Here is a 15,257-nt window from a genome sequence, read left to right on the forward strand (position 1 = left end):
TCAAGAGGACAAAAAATACACTGTTTGTAGGATTGATTTTATTGTTCTAGGAGATGTGATCCCATGCAGTTTGAGGAAGAGGACCTCGACACGCAACTGAGCTCAAACTATGCAAAATCATTTTGTTATAAGAGACGCCCTCCACACAGCGTACTAACTTTGTAAATCACAAAAAGATTGTACCAAGGAAATACGATTAAACATATAAAAAAGTAGTTTTTACTTTAGTAATGTCCTGGGATTTTGACAAATCCTTAACAGTGATCGGTTGATTTATTTTACTTAATTTATATAAAAAAATATTCTGTTTAGATGTCATTGCAGCCCCATTTCTGCGGTCTGTTTGAATGAGATATAGGGAAGCATTTGTTTTTGATTCAAGGTAATAACTTGTCTGAATGTTTTAATATTATGCTGTTGCTGTGCTGTGGGCTGTTTCTGAGCATACCAGACCACTGCCTGAGCTACAGGCAATTGACGAAGCATGTCAATGTGTTAGTTTAAGCTTTTCTAATGCTGTGTACATTTTCACACTCAGGGATGTTCAGCTAAAACCATAGAGGTTCTGCTAGATAACTATGAACGCTACAAGGAAGAATGTGCCACAAACATCAGCCGGGACCCTGTCTCTGCAGGTGTGTAAATCAATATTTCAGCATTAACACAATTCTGTATTTCATTGCTCAGGTGTTTTGTTTTGTTTTTGCCTATAAGCCCTTCTAATGTTCATGGTTTAAAGGAGTTTGTACCTTAAAGTATGTAGTGAAATGTCTTGCATTTTATAAGATTTGCATTGCTGTATATGGCCATCATATAGTCTGTTTTAAGTTCGCACAGCAATGTTTTTTCTTTCATTCATTTTGTTCGTGAAAAAGCATCCTGCAGCTTTGGAATGACAGTTATGGTAATGTTGTACTCAAATCTGACACAGTGGTTTCAATATTTCAGCATTTGTGCTTAGATTTTTATCAAATAAATAAATTAATTAATAAATACACGAAAACCGTGTGTATAACTTGTCTGGTTTCTTTGGAAAAATAACTTTTTTCTTTATTTTTTTTTTCTCTCAGAACTTGTGTGCAACCGTACCTTTGATAAATATGCGTGTTGGCCTGATGGGTCTCCAAACACAACAGTCAATGTCTCCTGCCCGTGGTATTTGCCATGGTATCACAAAGGTAAATGATTGCTTAACAGTGGAAAATTAGATAAAGGAAAGAAATTCCACATGCAAAAAAAGTAGCCCTGCAGCTATTTTCTTTGCATAATCAATAAATCCTGTTACTTGTAGTGTTTACGTTTATGGTAAATGGTAAATAAACATAAATTCTTCAGTCCAAACAGGATTAGTGTCTCAGAGGTGTGGGCCGGACGGGGTGTGGGTCATGAAAGACGATGGGGAGCCCTGGAGGGACACAACACAGTGTGACAATGAGGAGCAGGTGAGGAGAATAGGAAGAGAGACCATACTAACCTTACCAAGAGACATCTAACTTACCTCATCACAAGTATCACGTTTGTAGGTAGTAACAGTAGCACAATCAAATAGTGCTTACTAGTACTGATGATTATTCATGAAACTTCCACTTTCAAAAACATTTTCTAAAGTATGTGAACTGAAAAAATGAAAACACGGTTTGATCTTCACAAAGACATCATCAAAAAAGGAAAAACACACCCAAAAATATTACCAAATCAGAAACGGCACCAGAAAAAAAAAGGTTTAATGATGATTTGGAGTTAAAGACTTTCTAGCCCATTGTTTTAAGTAACTCCTTAATTATTTGTGCCTATTTCATTTCCTATTAAGATGTTACAATTTGGACACATTTAGAAAAGACAACATTACAGAATAAAAGCTGCTGTTGTTTCCTTTGTGATAAATGACATCCTGTTGTTTAGATCACTTCCTGTGCTTTAGAATAATTTCACTACCGCTACCAGATTATTATTTTTTTTTTTGTGGATCAAGAGAATTGTGCTTGAAAAATCTTTGCAAATAGCAAAAGACCCAAAGATCTTCAACACAAAAGAGGGGCCTGTTTCAATGTTATAAATGCTATTAAGAGCTAAGGAAATGGATTTAAACCCTTCGTTAGTACTCATTTAAAGTGCGAAAGACATTGTATTGTGCTTATATGGCAAATCAATCCAAAGTGATTGATATAGTGAATTACTTGACCTCTTATTTTCCGTGCAGGTTGGGCTTGGGAAGACGCTGAAAAGTTTCAAGATCATGTACACAGTGGGCTACTCTGTGTCGCTGTGTGCTTTGGCTTTAGCACTGGGGATTCTCATAGTTTTCAGGTGATAATAGTGTGGATGGGCAAGATGCATGGAAAAGTAGACAATTGTAATGTACATAATTAACACTTTGCAAAGGCCTCTCCAGAATGGATATGTTTTTTAATCTAGCTTCCTGTTTTTGACAATTGTAAACTAATTCTGTATGTATTGTTGTTTAACAGTGTAGTGTCCCTTTAAAGGCCTTTGTTATCTATTTTCTTACCACAGACGACATTATCACGCCTCCCCTTATCTTGTCTGTTGTAGAAGCGCTCAATTCTTGTGCTTTCGGTCACATTTACGGTATTGCAATCAGATCACATTACCGGACAAGGATAGGAATCAGGAAGCAACAGTTTTAATGTATGTTAGGGGAGGGTGGGGTTGTATGTTTTGCACTGTTTTTTCACTTTGCCTGACAGCGTTCTCTCTTATAATTGATCGAATCAGGAAGTTGCACTGCATGAGGAACTACATCCACATGAACCTGTTTGTTTCGTTCATCCTGCGCGCCATGTCAATCCTCATCAAGGACATGCTACTCCGATCATGGGAGTATAGCAACAAGCTCCATGATGACTCCAAGATCCAGCTCTGGTTCAACAATGAGGTAGGGTCACACAACTCGTCACCACTAGAGGGTGACTGATTATTCAGGAGAGTAGCAGTATAAAACCGAGGGTGAACCACAACTTGCCACTTTTCTCTCTGTGCCATGAAACCAGTCTGTAAAAGCCTCATCTTGTTCCAATATCAAAATGAGACAGCATCTGTTATCATCTGCTTTCTACAATCCAGTCTGCAACCAAAAAGTCAATTACACAAAAACCACCTGTATATATCCAGATTTTGCATAGTTCATATTTACAGATTAATTCACCAACCTCCAACATTTTCCTGACAGTGTAAAATATTCTGACAGATCTGTTGCCTGTGATCAATAACACCTCTTTTGCGCCCTTCATTTTGGATGCTGACCATCAGAGGTAAAGATACTGAGTTCTGTTTGCTTGCAGTCCTAACTGGGGCTGGCAGAGTCCAATTTGAAATTGATTTGATCTCAGCTGCTGATGATGGATATACAGCAAATCCCAGTGACAGATGGAAGCATATCATTACTTTCGGGAAATAGCTGCAGCTAAATTGTATTCTTTATTGTTATGTCACTTTTTTTTTTTTTTAGCAAGCCGTATTTTGCCCTTTTGGATAAAGCAAGATTTTTACTTATTGATAGTAACGCTACAAATTGCATTTCAATATATTTGTGTGCTGTGTCATTGTGTCTGCAGGCTGTGGTCGGCTGCAGAGCTGCCCTGGTTCTGATGCAGTACAGTGTTGTGGCTAATTACACCTGGCTGCTGGTCGAAGGCATCTACCTACACAACCTGCTGGTCATCACTATCTTCACAGAGAAGAGCTACTTCAATATCTATTTATGTATAGGCTGGGGTAAGTGATCTGGTATACTTATTCCAAGCCTTTTTCCATTTATTCTTATATGTAAGGTTAATTATTATTATTATTATTATTATTATTATTATTTATTATTATTATTATTTATTATTATTATTAACAACATAAATGTGCTATTTATTGTCAAAACAATTAAAGTTTGGAAATCCGGTTTCCAGTTTTGTTCTAAGCATCATATTTATTAATCCTTTGGTTTCTTTGCTCTTTTCTTTCAGGAGCACCCCTTTTATTTGTTGTGCCCTGGATCATTGTAAAATACATGTTTGAAAACACGCAGTAAGTGCTTCTTTTAGGACTAAGATGAAAAATGCAATGTGGCATTAGACAGACACTATATGGTGGTAATGATCCACATTCAGAGGCTGAGAAAATGGAAAGACACAATATTTCAAATCTCTCATTAATTTGTTTTGCAAATGGAACCCCACTCACTCACCGAGCCTTTGACTTCAGTGACGGTTAAAGGAGTGTGACTCGTATCTGATTATTTCGTCTGGTTTGACGTGTATGTAGGTGAGCATGTTGTAAACTGTCCCCTACCACCCGAACAACCCCCTGCCCTGCACACACACACACACACACATTTCGTATGGAAAGAAAAACTATGACTTGGGTTTGAGGAACTGTACAGGGAGACATAAATTGTAGCGCATATTTCTCTTTTCTTTGGTACTGTTGTCGTTTCAGTCCTTATTTTTTTCTTATATCTGACATATCACAAGAGATGGATCATGATGATAGATCGTTCATGGAAGATTTGATTCATCAGGGTCAAGGCAGGATATTTCCAGCAATTCTTCTCGAATATTTAACTACCTGAAAACGATCCTCCTGTTAGATTATTTTTTCATCCAGAGGGGTATTTCATTCTTTCATTGAAATTTGTTAGCGCACGAGTTGGGGGAATAACACAGCAGTAAAAGATAAACACTTGTCTGTTTTATCAGGGAACACAAAAAAGATAGAATGTTAGAAAATACATAGTTGAAAGGACTGTGTTTTAAAATAAGTCAGCTTCCATTTAAATGTACTGTAGTTGGTTTTGTTGTACAGTACTATATTTTCAACAGAAGTAGTATTTTCATTCAGAACGATGTGATTCTGAAAATCATATACAATATTGATTTACTGGTAATGACAGCAATAATCCCATACCTAACCTGATTTATATTCTCTAAGAATGTTCAGCTACAATCCAGCATTTCTAGACTTTTCTAGAATTAGGTTCTGCATTATCATATTGAAATATTTAGCACCTTGCAGACAATACTCTCTTAACATCAAAGGGTATGAATACTTTTGAATTAGCTGTTTTGGAGTTTTGCTAAATTATTGCAGAACTAAACAATTGTAGACATCTATTTATTGTAACTTTATTTCCTAATTAGATTTTAGAACATACTGTAGATACACTGTTTACATTGTCCAACTAGTTCATATTACACATGTCAAGTAGTACATGCACTACTCCTCAGCTGTTCATGGATAATGTCACCAGTTAATTGATACAAATGTTACATGTGTGCTGTACTAAAACTAAAAGCCCACATCATGTCCTTGCTGACTACCTGCAAAAAAAAAAAAAAAAAAGATTCAGGAAAAAGAAAAAGGAAAAAATGCATGCAAATCTGGAATCTGCTCACTGTAGGGCAGGAAGCTGGGAAGGGTAGTCCCTGTGGCAGCCCAGGTGTGGCATGATGAAGCTATATGTATGAAAGGTACCACACATAAGCTATTAGCAGTGGCTTGCTGTTAGCAGTGGCTGCTTGGTTTGACCTGGTTGCTTCTACATCAGACGTGCAGACGTGCCACGTGAGTAGCAAATTAAAATACAAAACAGTTTAACGTTTAAAGTTTAACATGCTTGCCTAAATGACTTCGTCATTCCGATTTCAAGAACGTTGTTTGTAGAGATGAAGAGCACAAAGCAACAGTCTTAATTGATCAGTTTAGCAGCCTGATGTTTTGCACCTCACCTGTGAACCATTAATCAAAAAGAAAACAAGACATTAAAAGTACTTATAAAAAACTTGTCTTTAAACAAGTCAACAGCTTTTTATTGGAGCATTACACATATCTAGCTGTGTGCATCACTTTTTATGTTTGTTAAAGCTAACATTTGAGTTTTAGTAATAAATAATATGGACCGAATTAACTTCTTAGCTTAAAGGAAATGTTTACTGGGCTATTGCGTGTCCATGTCAATGCATGAATCTGTTTTGTGTGTGTGTGTGTGTGTGTGTGTGTGTGTGTGTGTGTATATATATATATATATATATATATATATATATATATATATATATACACAGTATATATGTGTGTGTGTGTGTGTGTGTGCGTGCAACAGAGTCCTACAGCACTTCCTAAACTGAAATAAAGTATAAATAGAGCTGGTTGAGCAACATCCAACCAAGGTGATGTTGCAATTTAACAGGGTCAACTGCAAGATAAGTGATTATATTAAGTTGGGTGCGTCATAAGCGCAAACAAATCTATGAAAATGTGTAAATATAGAATAACTTTATTAGGACTTCCTATGAACATATTTTCCTGAGAGCAGCGCCCTATGATCAGAGCAAGAGAAGGCACAAATGAAATAACTGACATAGCAGAGAGTTCAGTCACTGGTTTAACAATGTGTGTAGCATTAGAGTCAATGACCTCAATCTTAATCTGTTAAATAACGCATTGATTTACAATGAGCACCAACAGTTGCTCATTCAACTCAGAACAGGCCTCATTAGTGTTAATGATATGTGTGTGTGTGTGTGTGTATATATATATATATATATATATATATATATATATATATATATATATATATATATATATATATATATATATATATAAAGATGTATCTAATCCAATTTACAAGGAACTAAATGCAAAAGCATATTAACAAAATGGGTGGATTTGCTAATCATTTGCCCGTTCATTGGCACTATTCAACCTCTTTCACGTACAGAATCGATCACTGCATTTATAAAAACAGCATAGCAAAGGGAAGTATGCAACTGCTGTGATCTTTGATTGAGTAGCAGCCCTTTCTGTCATTAACTTACGCAGTAGTTAGACTATAGTAACAAGAAAGCAATATGATTTATTGACTAATGCTACATAGGCTGATTTGAATTACTATAGAAAACAATAGCAGACAAACGTTGGTTTGCAATAAGCCTCTTAAACACATTTAGGACATTTAGTACATTAGAAAATAAAACCACCTGGATTATATGACGAGCAAGCCTAAGATAAACCCAGCCATCTTTGCTGATGTAAGAGGATCAATAAATAATTACAGGATAAAGTAACTTAATAGGCTTTCAGAGAACTAAGAAGATCACAAGAAGGCTGGGAGAGGGGTCTTGATGTCTGGATTACTTGATTTTTAGATGCATGTAATACTTACATATTCTAACAAGCTTTGCTTTTTTCCTCCTCTTGTAGGTGCTGGGAACGAAACTTGAACATGGGGTTCTGGTGGATCATTCGGTCCCCGATAATATTCTCTATCTTGGTGAGTTTGACCAGGTTTTCCATATTGCACAGTAGTGATTAATGTAGTTCCATTACTCCTATTTAGAGACAAAAGGGGGTACTCTTCAATGGATCCATCTGTTCAATGGATCTAAATGTTGGCTGATAGAACTCCTTTAAATGAATGGTTCTAATGGACCTCCCCCTCCCCTCCCCTCCCTCCCGGGGGGGGGAGGGGAGGGGGAGGGGGGGTCCAGGTACCAAATTCTAGAAACTTTTCTTTTATAAACCAGCATACAAATGAACCTACCTATATCTCCTTTTGTAGTTGTGGTGACAAGCAGGCATTGTGATACTTCTACATAAAATGCATGTCTACTTTACTTTTTTTTTTTTTTTTTTTTTGTGATTTGCCTATTCCTCCATTTTCATTTGGGGTTCCCTATTGAAAATATTTTTTAAATGTTTGAAAACCTCTGAACCTAAGAGACTTGCACTGTTAGTTGTTTGATTTTCATAATCTTGGTTCTCAGTTTTGTGGTGATATTTAAATCTCTGTTTAGGTCACTTAAATGAACCCCAAGATCTAGCTTAAAGCTCCCATTGCTCCACAGGACTGTTGCATTCTCATTGTATTCTATACATTACCATTGAACAACATGTTTGTAATGCAGGTTTTTTCAAGAAACAGAGCTTTCCAGTGTACCCCCTTGCTGTCTTCACATACCTAATGCATGCTTCAATATGCACTGATTTGCAGGAGAAAAACTCACAATTGAGATTTATGTGTAAATGTGTTTTGCACAGTCTGTATCTCAGAATCTTTATTTTTGCATAGTTCTGGCAGACAGCAGTAATATAAGAGATTATTCTATGCGTTATTGTTGCAATGGGCCTGTTCATGTCACACCGGGGGCCCTTAAAAGATGATAGATGCCAGAACTCCATCTCTGTTGGTCCTTTGCTGTGACTTGCACCACTGTATGCAAGGATCCGAAAACTTTTTTCACACTTGTTTTTCTGTTGCGGTTTATCTACATATTCCCTCCTGTATGTTCCATGCTTTCCTTTACAGTACAATGACTCCAACACAGGCTAAAACAGCTCCTGCCGCACTCATATCCTCCAATAGCAGCTCCATTGCATTTTCACCATTTGTCTTTAGCTTGACAGCCACCTCCAGCCCCCAACAAGTTCACTTTGCTCCCAATACTGGTTTCATTTTCATAGTATACCTAATTGGGTCTGATTTTGGTTTGGTTTGCACCAAAAATTAAATTAAATTAAACCCCAGTCTGTGGGCCCAAAATGAACTCACACTTTATTTAAAGCCTGTTTTGAATAAAGGTTTGGCATTCGTTTGTATTTATTGATTGAACCCCCTGTGGTTACCAGGTCATCTTAAATATTTAGCCATGTTTAAGCTAAGAAGCTAATAATCTTGTTATTATCTGTCTTTTTTTCTAGATCAATTTCTTAATTTTCATCCGAATAATACAAATTCTTGTGTCAAAGCTAAGGGCCCACCAAATGCGATACACGGATTACAAATTCCGGTGAGTTTAGTGCTTGCTATTTGTGTTTTTAAGCACAAGGTTTTTGGTTTTCCAAATGCTGAGGCGACCAGTTCTAACCATTTCTAACTTTTGTTTCTCTGTCCCTGCAGACTGGCCAAGTCAACCCTGATCCTGATCCCATTGCTGGGAATCCACGAGGTGGTGTTCGCCTTCGTGACGGACGAGCACGCCAAGGGCACACTGCGTCATGTCAAGCTCTTCTTTGAGCTGTTCTTCAACTCCTTCCAGGTGCAGCCTGCTGTTCTTTCGAAGACACCATTTGAAAAGAACATGAGAACAATCCAGCATTACTAACAATGTAGTGTATTACCCCACTCGGCAGGGGAATCAATCAAAAAATACAACAGTGTTGAGTCTGATCTTCACTGGGGATTCTACTTTGAGTCTGCCTCTCGTTCACTGTATTGTGTCTAACTTTCAAATCCATGCAAATAATTGTATTTATTAGTCTGTACCATAGTTGTAATAAATCCCAAATATTATTGATTTACTGGCATTGCAGAACAATGTTTAGTCTTCATTTTACTCAAACTGTTTTGCAATAGTGGCTGACTGCCATGGCTAGTACCATTGCACTATGAGAGGGCTTGCTCATCAAAATCTTGGGCTTGCATCTTAAAAAGAACCAATGATCTACTCAGGGATACCAATGTAACAGTAACTACTAAAGAGTCTGAGTCTGGAAACAAGAAGCCTCAGTACGTTTTGCCAAATGCTTTTTTTGTACATTACAATCATTGCGTGTGTGGCACTATCAATACAATAGTTCTACCAGTATGTAACTATATTTCTTTTCTCACTGGCATTTCCATCTGTTCCTTGTGTCCTAATTGTGTCCTGTCTCCTTTTCTACTAGGGCTTGCTGGTTGCTATCTTGTACTGTTTTGTTAATAAAGAGGTGAGTTAGATTAAAGACACTCAATTTCCTCTCTCTACATTTTTAGAGAGAATTCTGGCACAGTGGAAAAGGTGATTCTGCTATGGGGAGGCCAGTAATGGAAAACCCAGCAGTTATTCATTTTCACCTGGTGCTGGTATCTAACACCATCGAGGAAGACACAGGGTTCCTAACAAGCAAAGGATGATGGGAAATTATTATTAAGACTATAGCAATCCATGTTACAAGTGAGAAACGAGGTCGCCTCTTTGATCTGTAGATTGTCGTTGTATAATTTTGACAATAGATGTTTTTAAAAAAGTACTTCTATATCTTATCTCCAGAACCAGACTGACACACACTCATCCAGGTATATAGGGTGATTCATAATTCGCACAACACTGTCAGAGCTTTGCGAACACTGGCGGGTATGTGGAGGATGATATGCAAAGGAAAATGATAGAGACACTATGTGATGCACCATTTGGCCACAAAACAGTAATGTCAGCGTTTAAGTAGAATTGAAAACAATCCAAAACAACAGTGTTGTAGCAGTCTTTTAAGCCCCTTTAGAAATATGGCACGTGATTTATAATTTCTTGTCCATCTGATCTATATGTTATGTAGACATAAAGTACAGTGACATTATTATTATTATTATTATTATTATTATTATTATTATTATTATTATTATTATTATTATTATTTATAACAAAGAAAAAAAGGGAAAACTTTGCATCAAAATCAAATCAAAGTCTAATTAATAAAAATGGGTGTGAAACATTATGGTCTACAGGGAAGTTTCTGCAACATTGTCTAACAATAGGACTGTGCTAGGAGAAGGTTGACATGCTAAATCGCTACCCTCTCCCTTTGCAGGTACAGTCGGAGCTTCTGAAGAAGTGGAAGCGTTGGAAGCTGGGCCAGATTATTGAAGAGGAGTACCGGCACACCTACAGCCAAGCGTCACATGTTAAAAATGGCAACAGTGTACCCGCCCCACCTGCCAGTGAGAAACACAAGCTGGTGAGCAGCTACCAGAATGGCATGGACAAGACCAAGAACAGCCTGACCGAGGCAATGCACTGCTGCGAGTTCCCTCAAGAGAACGCCGAGAGCAACTTCTGACCTGCCACCAAAGTGGGGAAGAAAACCCCGAAGAGGTAATAAAATAACAACTCAAAGGACTGAGGGCTTGGCTGGGGCCTGTATGCTGTAAGCAAGCCTCAGTTTCCTGGCTGGGAAAATTAAGGTGTTCTTGCCTTTTGAAGACGGCTTTTCAGCATTAAGTTTTAACAATGTGTTGTCGAGCTGCCTGCAACAATCAAGGATTCACCAAGAAGCCTTTTTCAAAGCTAAATTGAGGAAAACTATGGCTTTTCAATGTGGCTAAGAACTGAAACAATGTAAATTAATAATAATGCTTTTAGCAGCAGCTATCAAATGGTGACAGAAGTTTCATGATTTGCTCGAGGACCCAGCTTTTTGTTTGTTTGTTTGTGGTAAAGCACTTAGGCTGCCTGCTCGACCATGGCCTTCAGAACTCTGTTCATAGTTTATCCTATGAGGTACAGATAGGTGCAGCAAAAAGTCTTATGAAATGTTGTCAGATTTAGGGCTACTGTACATTAATGCGAGGACTACACACGTTTAATAGTGGTTATTACTTGCCACCGTTTTCAGTTTTTGTACAGTATACTTCCTTAATTGCATACTATTGTGGTGTTGTCTTTGCAACATTGCTTTCTACAGTATTATGTTTTAGATGTGAAAAAGAGAAAAAGGAAGAGAGAAGACAGACCAGACAAGCACAATGGTAATCCACATTTCTGCAATAGCCCGTGGAAATTCGTCTAAGCCAATATCATTGGATTGAATGATTTATCCTTTCTTAGCTGGAGAGAAGGTAACTGCATGTGCTGAATTATCGTCACACCATGGCATGAAAGTATATAACAGATATGCTAATCCCGAAACTGGAGTCACATGCTCAGACCACTCATGTCTGTTCACCACTTCACTCAGAAGCCAAAAGGCAACTCTTACTGTTGAATGTTGTGAGTGTTATTCTGGATAATGTATGGGATTCATCATATGCTTGCTGCTAGGGAATGTGAGACTCTTAGAGCTGGCAAACAATGACCAATCAGATATTGCACCTTTTTAAAGAAGTCAAGACAGCCCAGCCCTACAGGTTTTATGTTCATATTGGTAACTTTAAGGAAACAAAGAAGAGACCTGGAATCCTATCAGTAGAACATCTCTACACTGAGCGAAGAAAACAGGGGAACACAGATAATGTATCGCATGTTTGTTTTTAATTTAATTTAGCAAATAAGGTCAAGAGCCAAAGTTTGTGGGGTTTGTTTTGCTTATATTTTTAATACAATTTTTGTTTTAATATTATTTTAATTTATACTAGGGACTGCTCTTTTCAAAGATTGGATGATAGCATGATCAAGTTATAAAATATGTGCCTTTTTTTACAGAATTTTTTTTTTTACCCTAAAATATATAGACATATTTTTTTGTGTTATAATTTGCTTGGAGTCATCTGCAACAAGCCTACAATGTAAGTGGATGTGCATGGTACAGTATAAGTAACTGTTATGCTTGGTAACAATATTATGTAAAAGAGAAATAATGAACAAAAACAAGCAAGTGGAATTGGAAGAAAAGTTTATAGTAAACCCTAGAGAGGTCTGGTGCATCTCACTGTGATAGGTCTCCTATTTAAAACTGTCCTGAAGACATTCAACCATCATCATTTGAAATGGGGAAGGTAATGTAGAAGAAACTGTGTCGATTGCTGACATTATGTCTTAAGAAAAATTGTAGTCTTGAAATTGGAAAAAGGAAGCAGCACACTGATAGTGTGGGGTGTTTATGTTCTACTTGTCATCCCATCTATGTGGATAAGCCCAGGGTTGTAGTCTTTAGAACAAATGAATGAAACCATGAAATGTACACCTCTCTTTACATCCAAAGACAATGCATGCTGTTTGACAGCTCAGTTTACTAGTTCTGACATAATTATAGAAGTACTTATATATCTCCAGTGCCTGTCACTTCTGTCTAATCTACAACATACAGAGTTTCATTTCTAAAGCTAAACAGAGTGCTTGAAAGCACTGGTCAACAGACAGGTCCAAATGTTTTTTATGACAAACCAAACAAATATGCCTATTAGTATGATTAATAACGTTCAAAAGTAAGCTAGGCTAAACAAACACTTTTTCGCTTCTGTTTGAATACCTGCTAGCTGTTGCAGTCCTCATCTGCCCATGAAAGGGATGAAAAGAGGTCCTACACTTTTTTTATCCAGCGCTGCTTGCTTTGCGGTTCATTACCCCGCCTCCCTTGGTTTTCTGAACATTTGCCCTGACTATCTTTACCAGCTGTTTGTATAATGATATGAATATCAGAATAAATGAATACTGTAGTAGTGTTGTCTTAATTGTAAAAGAACATGATTTTTCATATAATACACAAGCAGCCTCTGTCTATCTGTAGCATATCCTGAGGGGTAGTTTAAAAAGAATTACCTACTGGATGTGAACATAGACAACTTGTAATTAATTCAATTAATTTGACGTATCTGGATTGTTGGCAGCGTTAGACCTGAAATTATATCTATTTGGGAGTAAGTGATATATATATATCTATCATATTGAATTACATATCACTTTGCATATTGAAGATTTTGCACTTTGAAAATATTGTACTACTATTATGGCTTCTGGTAGAATTTTGTAGTTTATTTGAACAGGATGTATATATATATATATATATATATATATATATATATATATATATATATATATATATATATATATATTATATATATATATAGGCCCTTGATGCACGTACCGCAGTATATGTTACTTAAATTTTGCCTAGATGTTGAGAAATCTAAATGGATCATTGATCAGGAAGCCAGTTGATGGCTGTTGCTCTCTAGCTGTGGGGATTCTCTATTGTTTTGTTGCTGTTGTTGCTTTTAGTATCTTGCAGAGTTTGTACCCCCATCTGGATCCATTTTCCACAATGTTTCCCATTCATATGGCCATACTATCATGGTGTGCACTGTGTTGTGTTCAGCAATGCACCTCTTGTGCTGCCCATACCCAAGCAGGACTAATCGTCCAGAGTAATTTTTTGCAGAGAAAGAGTTATTCTGTGCAACACATTTCATGCTATGAAGTTAATACGCATTCAGTAAATAACAAATATAGCAGCTGTATCAAAATGATAAAGGAGCTGTATGGTAAAAAAAACTAAGACTTGTTGGTACATGTATTGAGCAGCAGTACACTCGTTATATTATTGTGCTAAATGTTTAAAGAAAAGCAACATTGAAAAATGGAAATAAATGGAAGTGCAAGAACCACCATAGCCACCTCAGAAAAGTGTATATGTTGTACACCTTCAGTTTTAATTAATAGTTTATATTTTATTTTTGGACACGTAAGAAAAAAAAATGGTAACAAAAATGATTGACTTATGATTGAATTCTGTGTTACGTCAAAGAGTTTGAAGAAGTGTGGTTCACTATTAATTTTTGGAAATGTAAAAAAATTTTAAAAATCTGTGATTCTCTAAGCCTAGTTGCACAATGTTAATTTATATAAGGTACATATGTAAATATGTGTATATGCAGTATATGATAGAGTTTTTTCTACGTAATAATACTCAGGCAGATGCACACATCTAATGTGATGTAATGCCTATGAATTTTCCAAGAATTTCTCATTCCCAACAAAGAAGCAGTTCCTGGGCTATAGCAAGGTTTCTCAACATCAAGTTGATTCAAAAATAGTTGCTTGTGATTGTTAAAAATTGAGTTAGCGCCGTCAGATTGCATTTTTTTGCCTCTGGTTTGTAAATTATCTTATTGTGGTAAACCAAAGTGAAAGGAATTTGAATAGTTTCAAAAGGTTCATCTGTCAAATGAGGACCTAGTTCAATTGCGAAGTCTACTTTAACTTGACAAAACCAAATTAGATTTCCTGTTTAGTGGAGCGAACGCAATTGATAATTTCATGACAGACCTGTCTGCAGCATTCCAAGTGTGAAGAGAAACGACAGAATCATTTTCTTTGTTTGTTTGTTTGTTTTTTAATTGAATTGATCTTCCAAACTAGCCTGAATTTTTTGTAAATTTGTTAGGATGATGAGCCAGCAAGTGCAAGGTACCAAGTTTGCACCCCAGTAACCCAAATCTCAGCTTGTCCATAGCGTGATCTCACCCTGCCAATCCCACGTGGGATTTTAGAATATTCGCCACACCATTTCAATATAAATCTTAATAGTAGCCTGGAAGGTACATTAATTGTACCACAAATTTAGATGGGGAGGAAATAGTGGTAATTGGTCTCTATATATGTCACAGCTTTTTAGCCATTTGACAACCTCAGTGAGTTTAGAAATTAAATATAATACTACCACCTATCAAACATGAAACGTGTAGATGTAAAAAAAACAAGATTCTTACTTGCTCATTAAAGTAATGCCAACTGCACATACAGCATGGGCATTGTTCTGGCAATGTATATTCTGCCCACTCA

At 36.7% G+C, this 15,257-nt stretch overlaps 1 protein-coding gene across 1 annotated transcript; it reads left to right on the forward strand.

Moving 5' to 3' along the window:
• Positions 1-526: 526 nt before the first annotated feature.
• Positions 527-13,382, forward strand: LOC121295455 (glucagon receptor-like; the record flags this gene model as incomplete). Its single annotated transcript, XM_041220091.1, has 12 exons — positions 527-635; positions 1,071-1,178; positions 1,336-1,442; positions 2,201-2,307; positions 2,737-2,896; positions 3,576-3,735; positions 3,975-4,035; positions 7,207-7,276; positions 8,704-8,792; positions 8,903-9,041; positions 9,670-9,711; positions 10,570-13,382. Coding segments are annotated over 12 exons (1,401 nt in total), but the record flags the coding sequence as incomplete, so codon positions are not given.
• Between the last annotated feature and the right edge of the window lie 1,875 nt (positions 13,383-15,257).

The sequence above is a fragment of the Polyodon spathula genome, chromosome 20 (assembly GCF_017654505.1).
Source record: "Polyodon spathula isolate WHYD16114869_AA chromosome 20, ASM1765450v1, whole genome shotgun sequence".
Classification (NCBI taxonomy): Eukaryota; Metazoa; Chordata; class Actinopteri; order Acipenseriformes; family Polyodontidae; genus Polyodon; species Polyodon spathula.